Source organism: Serpula lacrymans, assembly GCF_000218685.1.
Source record: "Serpula lacrymans var. lacrymans S7.9 unplaced genomic scaffold SERLAscaffold_4, whole genome shotgun sequence".
Classification (NCBI taxonomy): Eukaryota; Fungi; Basidiomycota; class Agaricomycetes; order Boletales; family Serpulaceae; genus Serpula; species Serpula lacrymans.
The window spans coordinates 1,683,704-1,702,504 of NW_006763293.1; the positions used below are offsets into that span (position 1 = coordinate 1,683,704).

Here is an 18,801-nt window from a genome sequence, read left to right on the forward strand (position 1 = left end):
ATTACGACTCCAAGTCAGCTCGTCCTCTCTGTCTCGCTTTGTTCCCGTATCGTTCAGCTCGGAAGCTTTGCGTGCTTCGAGAGCCTGCATTTGTTGTCTGATTTCCTTCGACTGCTGCATGAATTTTTTGCAATGCTCGTCCGTAATCAAGGCTGCAAGGTGCTTGTCACAGTCGATATGTTTACTGGGGTCTTTCATCCTAGCAGACATCATGACGATTGGAAGAAGACGATTTCTGCATTGTTCGTATACAGATGTGGGTGGTGAACTGGGCGATTCTGGTGGGCACGGTTCCCTCGTTGCAGTTGGCGAGTCGGTGTCTATTGTGACATCCGCATGGGCTGAACACGTTTCTGAAGCCATGACTGCATCCTCGTCCATGCCAAACGTCAGGATATCATTCACTATTGTCTCCGATGTCGAAGATGTTGGGCTGCTTGGCATCGACACCTTTGATGTGATATGCATGCTTGGCCATGGGTCATATTGCTTTGGTTTCACACGATGGATGAAACCATATCCATATCCATGTTCTAACCAAAAGACTCACCAAATACAATGTTCCCCTAGCCATTCCGTCACCATTCTCCATATTCATACCTGGGACCCGTACTTTTTCTGAGGTAACTCAGTCTTATATCTCGGGAGGATGGGTTTTGGTTAGATGTGGTATTCAAGCATTTCATGATGGTTTCAGCATACTTGCGGAGAACCGATATCGATCATAATGATATCTCTGTCTAAGGTGGGTATCCGCGTATTTTTATCTTCCTCCCGAGCATCCCAATAACGCCTCAATGATGGAAAACTACTGATAGACTACTGAAAATTTGACTAGAGCACTTGGTAGACGCTCAGTGCTCGTCTTTGGCGCGCCAGGTCAGTCCTTGCTTGAACGACGTCGGGATCCATCATGTCCATGATTTAGACGTGTTCAAGGAAGGCAGAAACATTTACTTTCTCTGGAACAGCGAAAATTTAGAGCACTTTCTCGGAGCGCAGTACAGGTTTATGCTTTGTTCTGAGTAAACACAGTTTCTGGGGACTTGACAATTCGATAGGGGGATGCAATTGTCCCCTACCATTGCATCACAGTAGTAGCTCGCAATACTGTCCCAAATTTGACAAATTTGTTTTAAACAAGACAATGGTGCATATTTGTGCAGACGAAAATGCCAGTGACTGATACAGTATATTACACGATTACAACATTTACATACATCCTTCAAATCGGCGTGCTGTCATTACCGCTTTTCAAAAATCCACTCAGCTGAGACCTCAATAGAGTTTGCTAAAGTCACCTATAGTCGGAAAGTTGTTAGGCAAATGACGGCAGCATAATTACACTGGTGGCTCACATGGGTTCCTTCTTGGTCGTCGGCAATGTTCCATCCTAGAGGAGAATTGGCTGGGTCCAAGTAAATACTGCGAAAAACGAGGACATTTCGTCAGATGATGAATGGCACCACAAAGTTGGAAAAAGTTTCACTAAAATCGGTTACTATCAGTACTGGTCTTCTTGAGGGTCCACTGGAAGGAATCAGGTTTGGAAAGGACGTCGTGACCAATGTCTGCTGCGGAAACATCTTCAACCTGGGTATAGTGGCTGCAGGCGGAGCTCTGAATAGTATATTTGTTACTATTTTTGAGCCTTTTAAGGTTCCACTGCCCGACGTCAGTCAGTAAATACGCGCGATTGGATGAAAAAATGCCTTGAAATACCTTAGCATGATCGCTACTACTATCACTTGCCTGAACGATGGGAGAACCGGGGTCGGTGTCCCTAAGGGCGGCATACTTGCCTGTCAGGACAAATTTCATACCGTATTGGCCGCTACCAGGGGGCATGGTCTCCCCGCCATTGTTGACCGGGGTTGCTGACATCGAGGGAATATGTTAAAGATGTAATGTTAGAAGAGGGTCCTTATATGCGTTCACAGCAGAGCCGAATCCGTGAAAGTCTTTGTTCTCGTGATGAACATACCATAGATGGGGCAACACATGCTACCCACGTGAAGTTGGGACAATAGCATAGAAAGTTATGACATACAGTTGGTTTGACGAACTGCCATCAAATGACACTGATAATCTCAACACGGAGAGATGAAGTAGAGCATCCCGAGTGAATGATTATCCCGATCAGAAAGCAAAAAAATCTTTCCTGGCTGTGAAAACAGCGACATTGTCCTCTTGGACTAATTGCGCGGTATTCGGAGCTCCGAGTGCATCCACGGTGATATGTGGAGCATTCGTGAAATAACAAATGATGCAAATCCAGATCATGGATTTTCATTAACGCCCATAGACGGAGACCTGTATGAAAGAGGTAGAAACCTCCTGAGTAGAACACTTTTTCCGGGAAGAAAGGACGAACTGAGCCTGATTAGAACGTGTGTCGGAAAAATCCATTTTAGCAGATCAGACACTGTGAGTATCTGAGATAATCCTGTGTTGTCTGTCAATCTGTTGCGTTCATGATCAGACGCTGATCGAGCGCTAATCAGGTATGAGAGATGAAACGATCAGGCCAATCAGCGAAAGTGGCAAAATCGGGACCGCAGATTACCTCTCACCAGGCATTGTCACGACATTGGAAAATACGAGCGGGCCATACCAGATTCCTTCAGACACTTAGCGGACTCAGAGTCATTAGTTGATAGACAAAATGTAAAAGTATTAATATCAATTCCCAAAACGTAAAAACATGTCGCCGTCAATTAAATCGTTTAAATAAAAGCTCCCCTCCTTGAGATCAAACGCATTAGCGTCGTTCGAAGTAAACGCTGAAATATTTTCAGGAGCCTGAAAAAAAGAAAAGTGGATATTTGTAAGCGTCTGAAGCTGAAATAATTACCAGAAAGGGTCGGGTATAGATGAATTCTCGATCAGATATACAAAGTCAGACTACAAAGGTTGTATATATAAAAAGTCAGATCAGATTGAGCCTCCCCCCCACAAATCCATCGTAATTATGAGTCGACACCGTCCTACAATCCGCGATCAGCATCTCAATGCTCTCGACAGTTTATTCATCAACTCACAAACAACGCTACTTAACAGCTTGCTAGCTTCCCTGAAACAACCGGCCCAGTTGTCTATCGGCCTTTCAACGTCATCATCAAGTGATTCCGACTCCAGTGACTCGGTTAGCTCCAATGTGGGATCAGAGTTGGGGTTGGGGCTCGATTTGGATAGCTTATCGCTTAGCGGCGGGTCTGACGGCATAGGCGAGTCGGATCGAGAATCTGATCGAGAGTCGGAGGGTGGTGAGGACAACGATGCCGAGGATATGGGGTATCAATCACATCCAATCACTCAGCTCACACTTATGCAGGTCACATCCGTAGTATACATGATGCTACACAAAACGGTGGAAGAGACCAGGGTTTTTTTTCCCAAAGCACCTGCATTTCGGCAGCCCCAACTTGGCTTGCTTGAGTGGGCTCGCCATAACGACACCCGCCATTTCTCGCGTAAGCTCCGCGTGCTTCCGGCAACTTTTGATGCAATCGTGACCCTGATCGAGAACCACCCAATATTTCATAACGAGTCCAACAACCCCCAGTATGCTGTTTCCCTCCAGCTCGCCATCTTTCTTGTTCGGGCCGGACATTACGGGAATGCTGCGTCATGCAATGATGTAGCCGAATGGGCTGGAGTATCAGCCGGCACAGTAGTGCTATCGACTAAGCGGGTGGTTGTCGCGCTCATTTCCCTGCATGACATGGTTATGTGCAAACCAACAAATGAGGAAAAAATAAAAGCTAAAGCTTATGCAGGGTCAAAGGTCTGCCCATCATGGCAAAACGGCTGGCTTTCAGTAGATGGGACAACATTCCCGCTGTTCCAAAAGCCAAGCCATTTTGGCGAGGCCTGGTACGATCGTTCATCAAATTACTCATTAAACGCTCAAGTGCGTTGTCCCGATCACAAATATTACATACAGATATTGACTAATTAATCCCAGATCGTTATCTTGCTGCACAATCTACGGATAGTTGACTACGGTCTGGGCCATACGGGCAGCGTCCACGACTCCTATGCATTTGAAAGCACTCAGATCTTTCGCGATCACACAGCATTTCTAGACGAAGGCGAGTGGCTGTGGGCAGACTCGGCATACCCCCTCCAAAAATGGTGTGTGGCGCCGTTTAAGCGTCCCACAAATGGTAACCTTACGCAAAGCGAGCGCCACTATAACTACTACCTCTTGCGTATTCGGATCCGATCGGAGCATGCAATTGGCTTACTCAAGGGCCGATTTCAATCTCTGCGAGAACTCAGGATACAAATCAGTTCACACCAGAGGCATCAGTGGGCTGTTATGTGGCTACGTTCATGTTTTATTTTGCACAACTTGGTGATTCTTATAGAAGGCGACAACAGTGCTGAAAGGTGGAATGATGATGGCGGGTTTGACAACCATGATGGGCGAGATGACAATCAGGGCGAAGCTTCCGAGGATGTACCTGACAATATAGCCGTTGCCTGTGAGTTGCCAGAAGCACCTCGTGTCGTTGATGGGGTGAATATACCCGAGGGTCAGTTACTTCGTCATCGTTTAATGCTGGGACTTTTTTCTAGTCATCTTTATGTAGACTGAACCTGTAAACATTGAATGTAATACTTTGTTCACAAATACCACAACACTATGATTGCTCAACAAACATACAAAAAATAAGATAGTACAGAGATAGCGATGATTCAGAACAAGCACGATAGTATGAATTCACTCGTACAATCCCCCATCAACTGCCATTGAGTCTTCATTGTCATCAGCGTCATCATCAGCGTCATCATCACCGCTGTAATCTTTATAATTGTCCAATGCACGAGAATTGAAAGCAGAGGTGGATACGGAAGTGGAAGAGGAAGCAACAGGGCCAGAAATCGACTGCTCAAAGAAATTGGACACCAGTGAAGAGGGAGCAGGCGAGGTAGAGTTGTTGGCGAGAAGGGAAGAGATGATGCTACTATCCACACCAGGGATATCCTTGACGGCTTGGATGAGTTTGAATTTCATTTCAAACATGTCCTTCTCGTGTTGTCGCTGTTCTCGTTCCCTTTGTACCTGACTTCTGTTAACTAACTGCAGCTTCTCCTTGAACTGTTCGTGTTCCAACACAGTGGCTTCCTTATCTTTCGACCGCCTGTCGCTGCGTGCACGTTCTGCTATGGCCGTGTACTTCACATGCCTCGCGGCTACCTTACCTCCCTTAACTTGGAGTGCCTCCTGTGCAAGGCTTTGCTGTCCTTGCATAGCCTGCGCAACAGGCTCCATCACCTTCTGCATCAAGGACACATTGTCCTCAATATGAGATCGTGGTTGCTTACGTGGCCTGTTGTCCACCTTTGCAGACTGTGGGGTCCCAGCGTCCTTTGTACTGACCCTTCTGTCTGTGGTGATAAGACGCTCTGTGCTCACTTCGTTGCCTGACGATGTTGCTAACTGGGCCCGGAGTGTCTCTCTGACGGTCACAGCAGATGGCCGTTTTCCCGATTTGACAATCTTTGCGGGCGCAGTTGCAGTAAGCTTAGATGGGACAGGGGGAGGAGGTGAGGCCAAGCGAGAAACGGGAGAAGACGGGGGAAGGTTCGCAAAGAAGCCAGGGTTAGGTGAGAGAGGAATGAGGTTCGCGCTGGGATTTGCACTGAAGCCAGACTGGCCAGAGGACGGAGAGCCTGGAGGTACGCTTGCGTAGAAGCTGGAGTGGCCCGAGGCGGGAGAAGCGGGAGCCTGGTTCATAAAGAAACCAGAGTGTCCAGACACGGATCCAGAGACAGGAGAACTTGGAAGCTGGAAGGGTATATCTTGAAATGGTACATCACGCACTTGTAGATGTCCGACTTCTATACCTTGGAGACCTCGAGGCTGCATATCGTCAAATGAAGAATCGAAAGAGTGGGAGGAATGGTTTGTCTGGAAAAGTGAAGAAAGGGATTGATGGTATGCTCCTGGGAAAAGGCTGGCGGCGTTTGAGTCAAAAAAACTAGGATCAGTTGCGATAGACGGTAGCGAAGGTAGTGATGAATTGTTTGGCAAGGAAGAAGCTGAAGATACCATGCCAGAATTGGCGAGAGAACTACTGTGATGGTTGATATGCGGAGGGATTTGACTGAACTGAGCGAATTGATTGAACGGTTGGTGGACAAAGTTGTCATTCTGGAAATGCTGATAATCCTCATACCCATGGCTCTGGGGGAGAGGTTGTTGAGGTAGCTGATTGTGTCAGGCAACAAATACGAAGCTATATAACAAAGCCCAATGTCTGGTCAAGTCCTTCCTTGAAGGCGGTGAATCAGAGTATGAGAATGAAGAGTATCGGTAAGAGCGCAAATCCAAACTAATATTGAACTGGAGAACAATACATCAAGTATGTACTTCTCTATATAGTGAACGACGATGGTCAGACCGAGAAAGGGAAGTACTGAGAAAGTGGTCTGACCAGCTAGCTAACCAATAAGAATAAAAGGAAGAAAGTGGTCCGATCTATCGTTTTTACTAATCGTATGAGAAAGCGTATTGGTAAGGGATGTACGATTGGCTGTATCAGTAAGCCCATGAGAAGGCGCTGACTCACAACCTTCTTCGCTTATCAATATTCCTCCGAAGTATTCCCAGACATAGCACTGGATCGTGACTATGTCATCTGGATATCCTCTCGAGGGTCGACAACAAGTCTACCTCGTTGTAGGTACGATAGAACGTGAGTGTGAAGAGAGAATAAGAAGAAGAATGATAAAAGTAATAAGACACCTGCTGTAATCTCTAGTCCAAGGGCAAGAGGAGTGACGGGGATTGAGTCTGCTAACCACGACATGACGGGAATGCGATAAGAAAAATCGATTCCTCACATTAGCTCCCCTTTTATAAGACTCGTGTCCTCATGAGTCCGGATGCGGCACTTTGGAACTTGTTACTAATCCAATCAAAGAGCATAGGAGGTTTGGAAGTGGCGGTGTAGTTTTCGTAAGGACGGAAGTGGAGAGAAGCGGTAATAATCCGAGGGGCGGCTGGATTTGTTTTATGGAAGGCGGCGAGTAAATCAGCGACATGCGTAAGATTGGTGTCGGGTTCCCAAGTTCGTTCGGAGACTGGATAACCGTGCCAGTGAATGAGGTAGTCGAGTTTACTACCTTTCAGTTTGGTCGGTCTGGAAGCGATTATACTCTCTACTTCGTATTCGTCTATTCCTTCCACGATCTCGGGTGGTGGTCGCGAGGAAATTGGTTGATTGATGAATTCGGGGGCGTGATATGGGGAGAGGATGGCTTCGTTGAACACGGGATGAATGGACTTCCAACTTTTAGGGATATCGAGTTGATAGGCGGAGGGTCCGACCTTTTGGGTGATTTTGAAAGGTCCGAAGCGTTTATCGTCTAATTTCTTCATTGGTCTATCCGTTGTGATGTTATGCCCTTCTAACCAGACTTTGTCGCCAGCTCGGTACTCCCGGGAGGGGGATTTCTTACGGTCGTAATACTTCTTCAGATTCTCGTTTGCTACAAGAAGGGAGGATTTCGTGATATCGTGGAGTTTTTTCATTTGTTCGCTAAATTCTGCTGCAGAAGCGGAGCGAGGGGATAACGTGGTGGTGATATTCGTTCTTGGGTGTAACCCATAGTTCAAAAAGAAAGGTGTTTGATTCGTTGCGGTATGGAGGTGGTTGTTGTATGTAAACTCAGCAATGGAGAGCCAGTCTGCCCAGTCATCTTGTCGATGATTTATAAAAACGCGGAGGTAATGCTCTAGATCCTGGTTGATCCGTTCGGATTGTCCGTCTGTTTGAGGGTGATAGCCTGTAGAGAGGCCTGGTGTTATCCCCATTAGGTCGTAGAAGTCTTTTGTGAATCGAGACATGAATTGAGGACCTCGATCAGAGACGATCTTTTCAGGAATTCCGTGGAGTCGTATTACATTATCTCGGAGTTGACGTGCATAACCGGCCGAGTCGAGAGTGACGAAGGTGGGGACGAAATGGGCCATTTTACTAAATCGGTCAACAAAGACCTGAACGGCGGTGTAGCCCTTGGATTCCGGTAATGCGCCTATGAGATCGGTGGTGATAACCTGCCAAGGCCGATCTGGTATCGGGTTCGGGTGTAGAGGGGCGTTAGTCTTTGTCCGATGTGCCTTGGTGCGTTGACAACTCTCGCATCCTCGTACATACCGTCTGATATCTGTACGAAGACTCGGCCACCAGAGCTCTCGGTTTACTCGTTCAAACATTGTTCTTTCTCCTGGGTGCCCGGCTAGGGCTTCGTCGTGATGATCTTTCAATATTCGTGCCCTTAGTTCGTGATTTCGGGGAACGTATACTCGGTCAGCTAAAGGGATCGGGTAGGAACTCGTCGCGGACTCTCTCTTAATCCAGACGATCCTATCCTTCATCTTCCAGGTATCCGGTTTCTCTTTCAAGTTCTTCCTTACTACGTCGTCTTGTTTCTGGAAGCTTTGACGTATATCTGGTAGGTATCCTTCGTTGGTGTCAAGTAATTCGAAATGTACGTCTGGGAGAAGTATCTGATCTTCGTTATCGTTTGTGCCTTTAGGATGATCGATCCGTCTGCTTAACAGGTCGGCCTTCGTATTCTGATTTCCTTTGACGTGTTCCATCTTAAAATTATAATCTGCAAGCTGGGATGACCATCGAGCTTGGCGTCGATTGTATTTCTGCGGTTGACGGAAGTAGAGGAGGTTTTGGTGATCTGTGAAGATGGTGAAGGGGTGTTTCGATCCTACAAGGTGATGTCGCCATTCATCTAACGCCGTCATGACTGCGAGCATCTCTTTGTCGTAAATTTCATAGTTCCGTTCTGCAGGGGTAAGGGCTTTCGAGAGGAACGCTATGGGTCTGAATTTGTCGTTTTGTTTCTGGGATAGGACGGCTCCTACAGCGAAGTCAGAGGCGTCGGTTTCTAGTTTGAATGGGTCTTCGTCGTTTGGTATAGCAAGGGTGGGGGCAGTAGTAAGCGTTTTCTTCAACGTTTCAAAGGACGTCTCTTGTTCGTCTTTCCAGGTCCAGTCAACTTTTCCAGTGAGCACAGTGAGTGGTTTCGCAATTCGTCCGTAGTCTTTAACAAATCGTCGATAGAAATTGGAGAACCCTAAGAATGATTGGAGTTCCCTTTTGTTCTTTGGTGCGGGCCAGTCAGCGACCGCTGCGACTTTTAACGGATCCATACGGATAGTGTCTTTGGAGATGATCATGCCTAAGTACTCGACTTCCTGTTTCTCGAATTCGCACTTCTCTGGTTTAAGATACAACTGATTTTGTTGCAGGATACGGAGGACTTTGGTGACTATTTGACGATGTTCTTCGAGTGTTTCCGTGAAGATCATAATATCGTCTAAATATACAATAACTTTTCCTTCCGTGATCAGTTCTCTTAGGAGGTGGTCCATCATGGTCTGGAAGGTTGCTGGCGAGTTGGTAAGTCCGAAAAACATGACGAGGGGTTCGAACAGGCCGCGATTGGTCCTGAAAGCGGCCTTGTGTTCGTCTCCTTCTTGGATTCGGACGTTGTTGTATCCCCATCGTACGTCTAGTTTTGTGAAGTAATTGGCACCTTTGAGTTTATCGATAAGTTCGGATATGAGGGGGAGGGTGTAGCGATTCTTTATGGTAAGCTCATTCAGCTTGCGATAATCTTGGACAGGGCGTAGTGAGCCATCTTTCTTTTTGATAAAGAAGAATGGTGATGCGTAAGGTGATTTGGATACTCGAATCCGTCCACTTGTTAGATTTTCGTTAAGGAATTCGTCTAGATGGTGTTGTTCGTCTCGGCTAAGAGGGTACGTTTTACAGTCAAGACCATTAGCTTCGGGTATTAACTCGATTGCATGGTCCCAAGGACGTTTCGGGGGAAGTTTGTCGAATGATTCTTTGGTGAAAACGGGTTCGAATTCATGGTAGATTGGAGGAACGACATCTCGGAAAGTAAGCTTTGACTTTGCCTTTTCGGAGGATTCGGCGATTTGTTGACTTTTAGTGGCGAATGCGTTCAATTCTAGCTGTGTTATCTCCATAATTCGTGTTTCAAGATCGACGGCTAGAACTTTATCCCCTTCTTCAGGATGATACTCCGGATCATCAGCAGGGAAGGTAATCTTGTTGGTCCGCCAATCAATTGTTGGATTCGTCAGTATCAACCAGTCGTATCCAAGCAGTATGCGTGGTGAAAGTAGAGATGCTACGATGACATCTATCAAATGTTCTTTCCCTTTCACATTGATGTGAAGAGTGACATAGTGTGTTACTTTCTGGGATCGACCATCGGCTCCTGCAGCGTCAAGAGGGATGGGCAGAGGCGTAGTATTGAGGGTATACTTGTCAACCAGGCTTCGATCGATAACCGAGTTGGTGCAACCAGAGTCGATAAGGGTTGGGACGGTGAATGTCTGTCTGTCGTCTATGGTAGTGACTTGAGAAATGACGTGGAGGCTTCGTTTTGACGTAGGGTTGTGCGACGAGGTGTAAGCATGGATGCGTTCTATAATGTTCTCTTCGTCGTGGTTCTTTAGCATCTGTATCGCCTGCAGGGTGATATGCTCGTAGTGATCTTTATGGGCCCAGTTTCGTAACAGAGCTCTTGCTCTTTCTGGTTTCTGGTCTTTGATTCGTCTGGCCAACCATTCCGGTGAATGTGGCTTTGCGTAGGTTTCGGTTACAGCACGTAGATGTTGATCAACTCGTTTCATTGCAGTCGTTGGTAATATACGAGGGTTAATTACAACATTTCGGGTCAGAGAGTCCGTGCTTACTCCTGACCTTTCTGAAAATCCTTCGGGGGTGCTTCGATTTCTTTTAATGACGATGTAGTGGGAGTGTCTTTGGTTTCCTCCGTTTCCATATATCGTATTGCCATCTTTCCATGTGGGCAATTTCTAGCAATGTGGCCTCGTTCGCCACAGTTGTAACAAGTAACATTCGGGTTGGGCCGATGTTGTCTCTGCGTGTTGGAACTCCCAATCTCCATAGGTACACCTGATCCTCCAAACGTTCCTGCTGTGTTTGGATGGACTGCATTCTGGGGCGGTGGTCTATGAGATGGAGTATAATACGGTCGCTGTTGGATATACTGTGGTCTTCGCGTCTCTGTTCGCGGTACTGTCTGTCGATACTGTGGCGGAGGGTAGTCTCGGTTCTGCTGATAGCGTGGTTGATATCGTTGGTACTGAGTTGGCAGCCTCTGTTGAAGTGGTTTATCTCTCCTCCTTTCCAGGTTAAGCTCTTCATTTCGCTGTTCCCATTTCCTTGCTGCTGCCTTCCACTCTAAGTACGTGGTGGGTAGGTTTTCCTGTTGCGAGATACGATCACGAAGGAATTGAGAGAGGTTGCGGCGAAGGATACTGTGAATGAACGGATAACTTTCATCTGCGTCTGGTGGTAATCCTGCTTCCATGAGTTTGGATTCGAGTCCTCCAAAATATGCGTCTACCGTCATCTCTCGCTGTTCGTAATTGTGAAGGGCAATCTCTGCTTTCAACTTGAGATGGGGGTCCAAGAATTCGTTATCTAACTCCTTGATGAATTCTGAGATAGTTCCCCAATTTCGCGGTGCAAATAGGTCTCCTAGCACTGCGGTTTTGTTGTTGAAATTCGCCTTCCATGTATGACAGGCGTCATTGGCTTTATCGGACGAGATCCGGGATAGTGCAAAGAGGATTTTGGAGGAGTTGGTTTGGAAACTTCTGGGATAGGCGAAAAAGTAGTTTGCTAAGGCGTTCTTCCAGTCAACGTATGTTTCCTTTTTACCGATGAATTCGAATGGAGGAGTGGCAAGGACAGCTTTACTTCCTTGATTTGTTTCGTCGGCCATTGCGGCTGCTAGATCAGGTTCAAGGTCCAAAGATTCCTGATCGAACCAATCGTCGGGTTGGTTTTCGGGTTCTGGAGTTGGAGGTGGGGGAGGAAAGTTTTCTGGTCCTGCTGATTGATACAGATCGTCTGGTTCTAGAGCTTCAGCAGCAGCTCCTAGAGATTGTGGGGGAGGTGTGTCGGGAGTGACCAGAGGACGGGGTTCTCGATAGGGCTCCAGTTTTTCAACGGGTTAGATAACGGGTTTTTTAGATAACAAGTCTTTCTAGATAACTAGTCTCTTTTTTATTTACTCGAAGTCTGGGTCAAACGTAAAATTACTAGGGAAGTCTCCTCCTTCTGCTTCTCGGGGTCTCCAGTATTCTACGCTTTGAGTAGATTCTTCACTTTCCGACTCGGTTTCGCTGCTAGATTCTCCCCCGAGTATATCTGTTAATGAACTCCCTGTTTCTCGTTCTATCCTTTCTGCACAAGGTGCAAAAAGTTGTTCAACCGACGGGATGAGCGGTGCTTCTCCTCTCTGACCTTGGTAGGTGTAAGAGTATTGCGAATAGATACGAGTTCGTGAGCTATGGTTGATAACGGCCCAGAAATCGCTTTGGAGTACTGTAACAATGAAACGTTCGGGGTGATCAGATTGTTGGTTAACAACAAATGGAGTGAGGATTTCTAGGATCCAGTAATATTTGTCGACGTATTCTGAAACGTGTCGAATGTTATCGATTTCGGTCGTGTAGTCTTCTCCGTCACGGGATTTCCTCTGAGCAGTCGCGATGAGTTGATCAAATCGTGCTAACGCAGCAACAACTCGTCGAATGTGATCTTTAGTAGAGGGCGTGACGATTATAATAGAAGTGCTGTGTTGAAGACCAAACCGCGGTCCGAATGCGTCAAGATCTTGGACTTCAGGGAGGTAGAGAGTTCGGCGAAGTCGTGTCAGATATTGGACAATAGAGAGGTGGTCCAGATGATTGCTGATGCAGAAGTACTGGATGGGTTGGTAACTGACAGGAGAGGCGGAATAGGTGTCGTAATAGTCAGATGTAAAAAATGAGGACGGGATATCGTAGGTAGGTTCCTCGTTAGGCCTCTTTCTTAACACAATGCCGCAAAGCAAGGTGTGTTCGAAGTCGTAAGGGAGGAGGCGGCTGGGTATGTCTGGAAAAACAAGAGGGCGGATTCGATAAAGATCGAGGAGATCTGGGATGTGGCTCTGCGAAATAAGTTGCAGGTTTCGTTCTTGTACGTTGGCTATTCCTTTCAAAAGCTTAACCCTCTGAGTGTTCTCGTAACTCGGGCGTACTAGGCTCTCGAAGTAGTCTATCAACGGAATTTGTTCGTGCCGCAGGGATATGAAGATTAAAAGTTCTCTCCGTGCTCTGTCGGAGATGTTGGAGTATCTCCTCGAGACTGCGAGAATTTCTCCTACAGATGGCGGAATGGTAAAAGATGGATTGGGTGAGAGCGAGTGCGTCGTTTATGTCGAGGATGATATCCTCGATCGGATCAATTGGTGAAGACGAAGCAGAGGAGTCTTGATACAACTCAGTGATCTGTTCGACCGTTCCTTCCACGTCTGGAGTACGGGCTTCGGTAGGGGCGGGGAGGACCGGGAGCGGTTTGTTGAGAGCTGCGAGGAAATCTCTCTGGTGTCTGCGGTCCGCTTCTGATACCCACTCTTCTGAGAGCTGTTGGGAGGTAGACACGATGGAGGTATACAACGTCGCTGACGAGTCCGGTTTGTAGGTATCTGATGATGGCAAAGAACGCAAAGAATTGGACGAGAGCGGTGATGGTAGAGAAGGCGTCCAGTTTGGGAAGACTGAACGACAATAGGTGTAATGGGGTGGATAGTGAGAGGTCGATGACGATAGTGAGGAGAGGGATAGGGATGGTAGAGAGGTGGAGAAGGTGATGATGAAGGTTTAGACCGGTGCAGTGGCAACGACAGTCTTTTTCAGGGTGTAAGGAAACGGTTTTCCAAAGAGGGGCTCTGGAAAAGGATTCGAGGTAGGTGAGTTCAATATTTTGTCAGGCAACAAATACGAAGCTATATAACAAAGCCCAATGTCTGGTCAAGTCCTTCCTTGAAGGCGGTGAATCAGAGTATGAGAATGAAGAGTATCGGTAAGAGCGCAAATCCAAACTAATATTGAACTGGAGAACAATACATCAAGTATGTACTTCTCTATATAGTGAACGACGATGGTCAGACCGAGAAAGGGAAGTACTGAGAAAGTGGTCTGACCAGCTAGCTAACCAATAAGAATAAAAGGAAGAAAGTGGTCCGATCTATCGTTTTTACTAATCGTATGAGAAAGCGTATTGGTAAGGGATGTACGATTGGCTGTATCAGTAAGCCCATGAGAAGGCGCTGACTCACAACCTTCTTCGCTTATCAATATTCCTCCGAAGTATTCCCAGACATAGCACTGGATCGTGACTATGTCATCTGGATATCCTCTCGAGGGTCGACAACAAGTCTACCTCGTTGTAGGTACGATAGAACGTGAGTGTGAAGAGAGAATAAGAAGAAGAATGATAAAAGTAATAAGACACCTGCTGTAATCTCTAGTCCAAGGGCAAGAGGAGTGACGGGGATTGAGTCTGCTAACCACGACATGACGGGAATGCGATAAGAAAAATCGATTCCTCACAACTCTGGCTTCAAATATTGTTGTTCGTCAGGGCCTCTTTGGACAGTGTGGATGAGTCATTCATCTCCCAACTCAAAAAGCCTTGGATTGATAACTGGTATCGGTATGTGGTTTTTGTTTCATGTTTCTGAGAACCAGGCTCACTTAGAGGACTCGAAGGTCCAGGAATAGGCTTGTGGTGCCTTCAACCGCCTGAGCAACTGAACAAGGCGGTACAAATTGTTCTCTGTATCCCCTTGCAAGTGTTTGCTCATTCATGGATTTTAACCAGTCAATGCTGTTTACTGATTGATGGCTGTTTTTGACTTGGCTGTTTGATATCTTGATTTTCCCTGGTTGTTTGTGCACTGGGGCAAGTAGCCCATGACTTTCTTGGGCCTTCCTCCAAGTCTAGGCATGGAGTCTTGGCATTTATTCTCTTGGAGTGTTGGCAATGGGAGAATGGGGGAAAGCATATATTTGAGACTACAGTTTGACTTATATTATTCTGGTCGAATCTCCTATACTACACTGAGGTCATACTTGATAAGGAAAGAATAATGACAGTGGTATTATTGCGCCATTACATGTGCCGATTATTTTGGTATTATCAGAAGTAAGGCTGAAATAATCTGACAGCATTTATTTCAGCATTTTTTTGGTACCATATGATATTTTCACGGTATAATCCCATTGTATTTTTAGTCCTCAAAGTGCAGTGTATTGACTAGCCAAACAAAGCAAGGCGCTAGCAGGCTTAACTGATTTCACTGATGCGGAAGTACATGTTGTTTGTTGTCTCGTTAACATGAAATACGTATGGCTGGACGTCGATCCCGTGAGTTTTACACTAGGGGACGAACGATACAGGTTTAGTTGACATCCAACTCGCAAGGGACATGATGATGCTACAGCCATCATGATGGCCATCCATTGCCCGAACATACAACTCCTGGGTGTATCAACAGTAAAGCAGTATTCTGGGCAGTTACAAGTATGACTTACTCGTTTTGCATACGGCCTTAATTAGGTTCATGGCAACGCTTCTGCTGAATGCACTGCGAAGAATGCAGCTAGGTGCCTCCATGCATTCGGCGCATCAAACGACGTGCTCGTTTATCCTGGTGCCGTAAAGCCTCTGATTCGAGAGGCAAGACATGATCCAGATATTCACGGTGAAAATGGCCTAGGAGGCGTGCAAGGGCTTACTCCATCCGATGATCCCAAGGCAACAGCGAGAATTGCCAAAGATGTGGATGGTTTGCCGGTTAATGCTTTAGAGGCTATGGCAAAGTCAATCAAGCAAATATGGAAGAAGGGTACAGGCCATCAGGCCACTATCGTGTCGTGTGGACCCATGACAAACGTCGCTCTTTTTGTTAGCGTATACCCGGAATTACTGGTCGCCGTTGAGCAGTTTGTTTTTATGGGTGGAGGTGTCGGTCTTGGCAACCGATCCGCTGTAGCAGGTATGGTCCAACAGTCTTAGGTCCATCATCTTATCATTTATAATTCACCGAACTTCATCTTTGGTAGAATTCAATATACTATGTGATCGTATGTATGGTTTTCGCAATCATGTCATGTGCCTCACATATTCATACAGCTGAGGCCGCTCAAATCGTGCTGAATGTACCTGTAAAGAAAGTTATGATACCGATCAACGTAACACATACTGCGATCGTGAACAGGGAGGTGCACTCATGCTTACGATCGCCCACCGCCACATCACCCGAAAACGATAACGTGCTTCCCCATCCATCTACTAATCTTCGTCATACTCTTTCGACCCTCATTAGTTTCTTTGCCGATACCTACAAGTCTACATTTGGCTTCGACGAAGGTCCTCCTCTCCATGATGCTCTAACCATCGGCTATGTTTCGAATCCGGAACTTTTTGCGTGCGAGCGTTACCGAGTGGACGTAGAGTTGAATGGTGCCATAACCGCCGGTGAGACGGTCGTTGACCTCTGGAATTACCGTTCATGTGACGAATCGTGGGGACCGAGCGGAAAGAACTCTCTCGTCGCCCAATACGTTAATGTACTAGCTTTTCCCTCGACTCAATGCAACAAGTACTTAAATTATATGACTTGTCAGGTGGATCAATTCTTCGCTCTCTTCTTGGAATGCGTAGCGCAGTGTGATGAAGTATCTCCGTTGAATAAATGCTAGCAGGAACAAAACGGCTAAAGAACTCAACGCATCAGTAATATCGAGGGAATGACTTAGATTCATTCAGTACATCCCGGAGTTGTAGAATAATACAACATGTAAACGTATAAGAACTGGGTTATCAAAAATTAGGTTGTGAAGTGTCCTCATTACTCGTTAAATACACGACTTTCAGGCCTGCCGTCAAGGAATATTTTGCTTGCTCTAGCAATGGACCTCGCGGGCCGGGCTCTTCTTGTTCTGCCCTCTTTAAGGGTACGAATTGCTTCGTCGAGATCTCCTCGTCCAACGGACTTCTGTGCTGTAGCACGAGCTTGTGGATCAGAAGGAATTGGTACTAGTAAGTTTGTGGAGGTCTCTTGTACGCCCTTTATCGTCTACAAGGACAATTAGTATGCATAAGAAATACCATTGGATATGGTAACAAACCGGTAGATTCCCCGACTGTGTTGGCTCTCGTATAATGGGTTTGGATGCCATTGCTTGCAGTTTCTCCTCGGCATCATGAATTTCCAGTGCAGCTTTCTACAAGATATGACAAGGAATAAGTAATGTAGACTGTTATCAGCGGTCACTATATTACCTGTAGTGAAGACGAAAAGGAGCATATTAACCCAAAGAAATCTTCTGGTTTGGGTCCCTCGGGCGAATCCAAAGATTCACCATAATAGGAAAATAGTGACCGAAGATCAGTATCGACTACTGCTGACATCTTCTGGAGTGCATCAACTGTTCCACCCATCTTTTCGACGAAGGGCTGAAATTTTGATCAGCACATGGGTTTGGCGACAAAAGCTGACTCAACCTACCTGCATAACTTTCACAAACGAATCATTCGCTGAAGGGGCGCGTAACTGCTTGAGAAGCATGACCTCTTCCTTCACCTGTCCGAGAGAAACAACTATAGACTGCACGGACTGAGCAACAGTCTGGAACGAAACTGGTAGAAATATGTCAGAACACAGAACCACTTGAATGTACATGACACTTGCTTCGAGCGGCAGGTTCCACACTAGGTAGTTCATCGATAAACATAGTAAGCGAGGGATCTGCGCGCATGAGAACTCGAGCCAGGTAATGCAAGAGAGTGGGACAGTCAAGTCCGCCCTTGGCGGTCTTTGTTTCTTTCATCTGTAATCAATATTAGAGCCTGATCGAAGGCTATTTGGACGTAGTTACCTTGAGCAAGGCTTCAAGTCGGAAGCCGCGAGCTCCTCCGCGGAAAGTCGATCCATTTAATGCATTCCCCACAGTTAATACAACCTTCAAAACGAATTGAAGAGATTAAATCTATGTTTAACCAAGTCTAAAGGATATTGTTATGCACCTGTAAAACTCGCCTGAAGCGTTTCGAAGATCGTAACTCGCGCGAAGCATCACGCAACGCTTTCAGGTCTGGTCGGATCTCCTCTATATCCAGTTCGAGCTTCCGACGGTATAACATACAATTCAGCCGTTGTGTTAGCCTTGGTATTACCATGATCTGTTTCGTGTTAGCAACATTTTAATTATTGACGTAAGACGCTTCACCTGACTAAAGTACTGATCAGCTTTAGCGAGCTTGCTGGCATCTTGGAAGTCTTGTATTCGAGTGATCTAGGCCAAGTCAGCACATGCACATTATAGGTAGTAGAAATAAGATAATTGACCTCCTCTGCAGTCGGAAGTTGCTTGCTGATTACTTTCAAATCATCGACAGAGAGTTTGTTGTCATCTAAGTCTAGAAGAGCTTGCCGAATTTCAGGGAAGCTCAATTTGATCCTTGAAAGCATGATCGCTGCACAGCATCAGCGATACAACGATTAGTCTGCTAAAAGCAAACAGGCATACCAATGTTATTCGCACGGGTAATATCTAGAAGTGTGGTTACATTCTGCCGCTTGGTGGGACTCAGCAACATCTGTGATGGCGTTGATGATGGTGTATTATCCAGAGTAAAGGTGGCTTCAAGATCCTCCAATTTGAACTCCATAGTTGCAGATACTTCATTCCAAATGGTGGATGCTAGTTCTCTGTTGTCAATTTTATTCCAGAAAAATGGCTTTAGACGCTTCGTAGGTCGAGACACTGCTGTTTTTCCTTTTGAAACAGGAAAAGGTGGAGGTGGAGGTGGCCCCAAGCCAGAGGAGCGGTGGTGGGGGTGGTGACCACCATCTGTTGCCGAAGTA

General features: G+C 46.3%; 7 protein-coding genes across 7 annotated transcripts; 4 read left to right on the top strand and 3 right to left on the bottom strand.

Annotated features, from left to right (window-relative positions):
* Nucleotides 1–183: 183 nt before the first annotated feature.
* Nucleotides 184–1,140, top strand: SERLADRAFT_461409 (uncharacterized protein; the record flags this gene model as incomplete). Its single annotated transcript, XM_007315648.1, has 2 exons — nt 184–480; nt 545–1,140. 2 exons carry the CDS (start codon nt 212–214, stop codon nt 726–728), a joined length of 453 nt encoding a protein of 150 aa, XP_007315710.1.
* On the bottom strand, nt 1,130–2,533 carry SERLADRAFT_461410 (uncharacterized protein; the record flags this gene model as incomplete). The annotated part of the gene is made up of 5 exons (XM_007315649.1): nt 1,130–1,301; nt 1,359–1,425; nt 1,490–1,665; nt 1,723–2,313; nt 2,375–2,533. The coding sequence occupies 4 exons, from the start codon at nt 1,882–1,884 to the stop codon at nt 1,245–1,247; spliced, it is 462 nt and encodes a 153-aa protein (XP_007315711.1).
* A 2,196-nt stretch (nt 2,534–4,729) lies between these two features.
* SERLADRAFT_435396 (uncharacterized protein) lies at nt 4,730–6,064 on the bottom strand (the record flags this gene model as incomplete). The annotated part of the gene is made up of 1 exon (XM_007315650.1): nt 4,730–6,064. One exon carries the CDS (start codon nt 6,062–6,064, stop codon nt 4,730–4,732), a length of 1,335 nt encoding a protein of 444 aa, XP_007315712.1.
* Nucleotides 6,065–10,681: 4,617 nt separating this feature from the next.
* Nucleotides 10,682–11,077, bottom strand: SERLADRAFT_382861 (uncharacterized protein; the record flags this gene model as incomplete). Its single annotated transcript, XM_007315651.1, has 1 exon — nt 10,682–11,077. One exon carries the CDS (start codon nt 11,028–11,030, stop codon nt 10,809–10,811), a length of 222 nt encoding a protein of 73 aa, XP_007315713.1.
* Nucleotides 11,078–12,651: 1,574 nt separating this feature from the next.
* SERLADRAFT_382862 (uncharacterized protein) lies at nt 12,652–12,876 on the top strand (the record flags this gene model as incomplete). Its single annotated transcript, XM_007315652.1, has 1 exon — nt 12,652–12,876. A coding segment is annotated over one exon (225 nt), but the record flags the coding sequence as incomplete, so codon positions are not given.
* Nucleotides 12,877–13,174: 298 nt separating this feature from the next.
* SERLADRAFT_382863 (uncharacterized protein) lies at nt 13,175–13,492 on the top strand (the record flags this gene model as incomplete). Its single annotated transcript, XM_007315653.1, has 2 exons — nt 13,175–13,335; nt 13,372–13,492. 2 exons carry the CDS (start codon nt 13,175–13,177, stop codon nt 13,490–13,492), a joined length of 282 nt encoding a protein of 93 aa, XP_007315715.1.
* Nucleotides 13,493–15,266: 1,774 nt separating this feature from the next.
* On the top strand, nt 15,267–16,633 carry SERLADRAFT_435399 (uncharacterized protein; the record flags this gene model as incomplete). The annotated part of the gene is made up of 6 exons (XM_007315654.1): nt 15,267–15,296; nt 15,354–15,425; nt 15,489–15,927; nt 15,995–16,015; nt 16,065–16,501; nt 16,559–16,633. The coding sequence occupies 6 exons, from the start codon at nt 15,267–15,269 to the stop codon at nt 16,631–16,633; spliced, it is 1,074 nt and encodes a 357-aa protein (XP_007315716.1).
* Between the last annotated feature and the right edge of the window lie 2,168 nt (nt 16,634–18,801).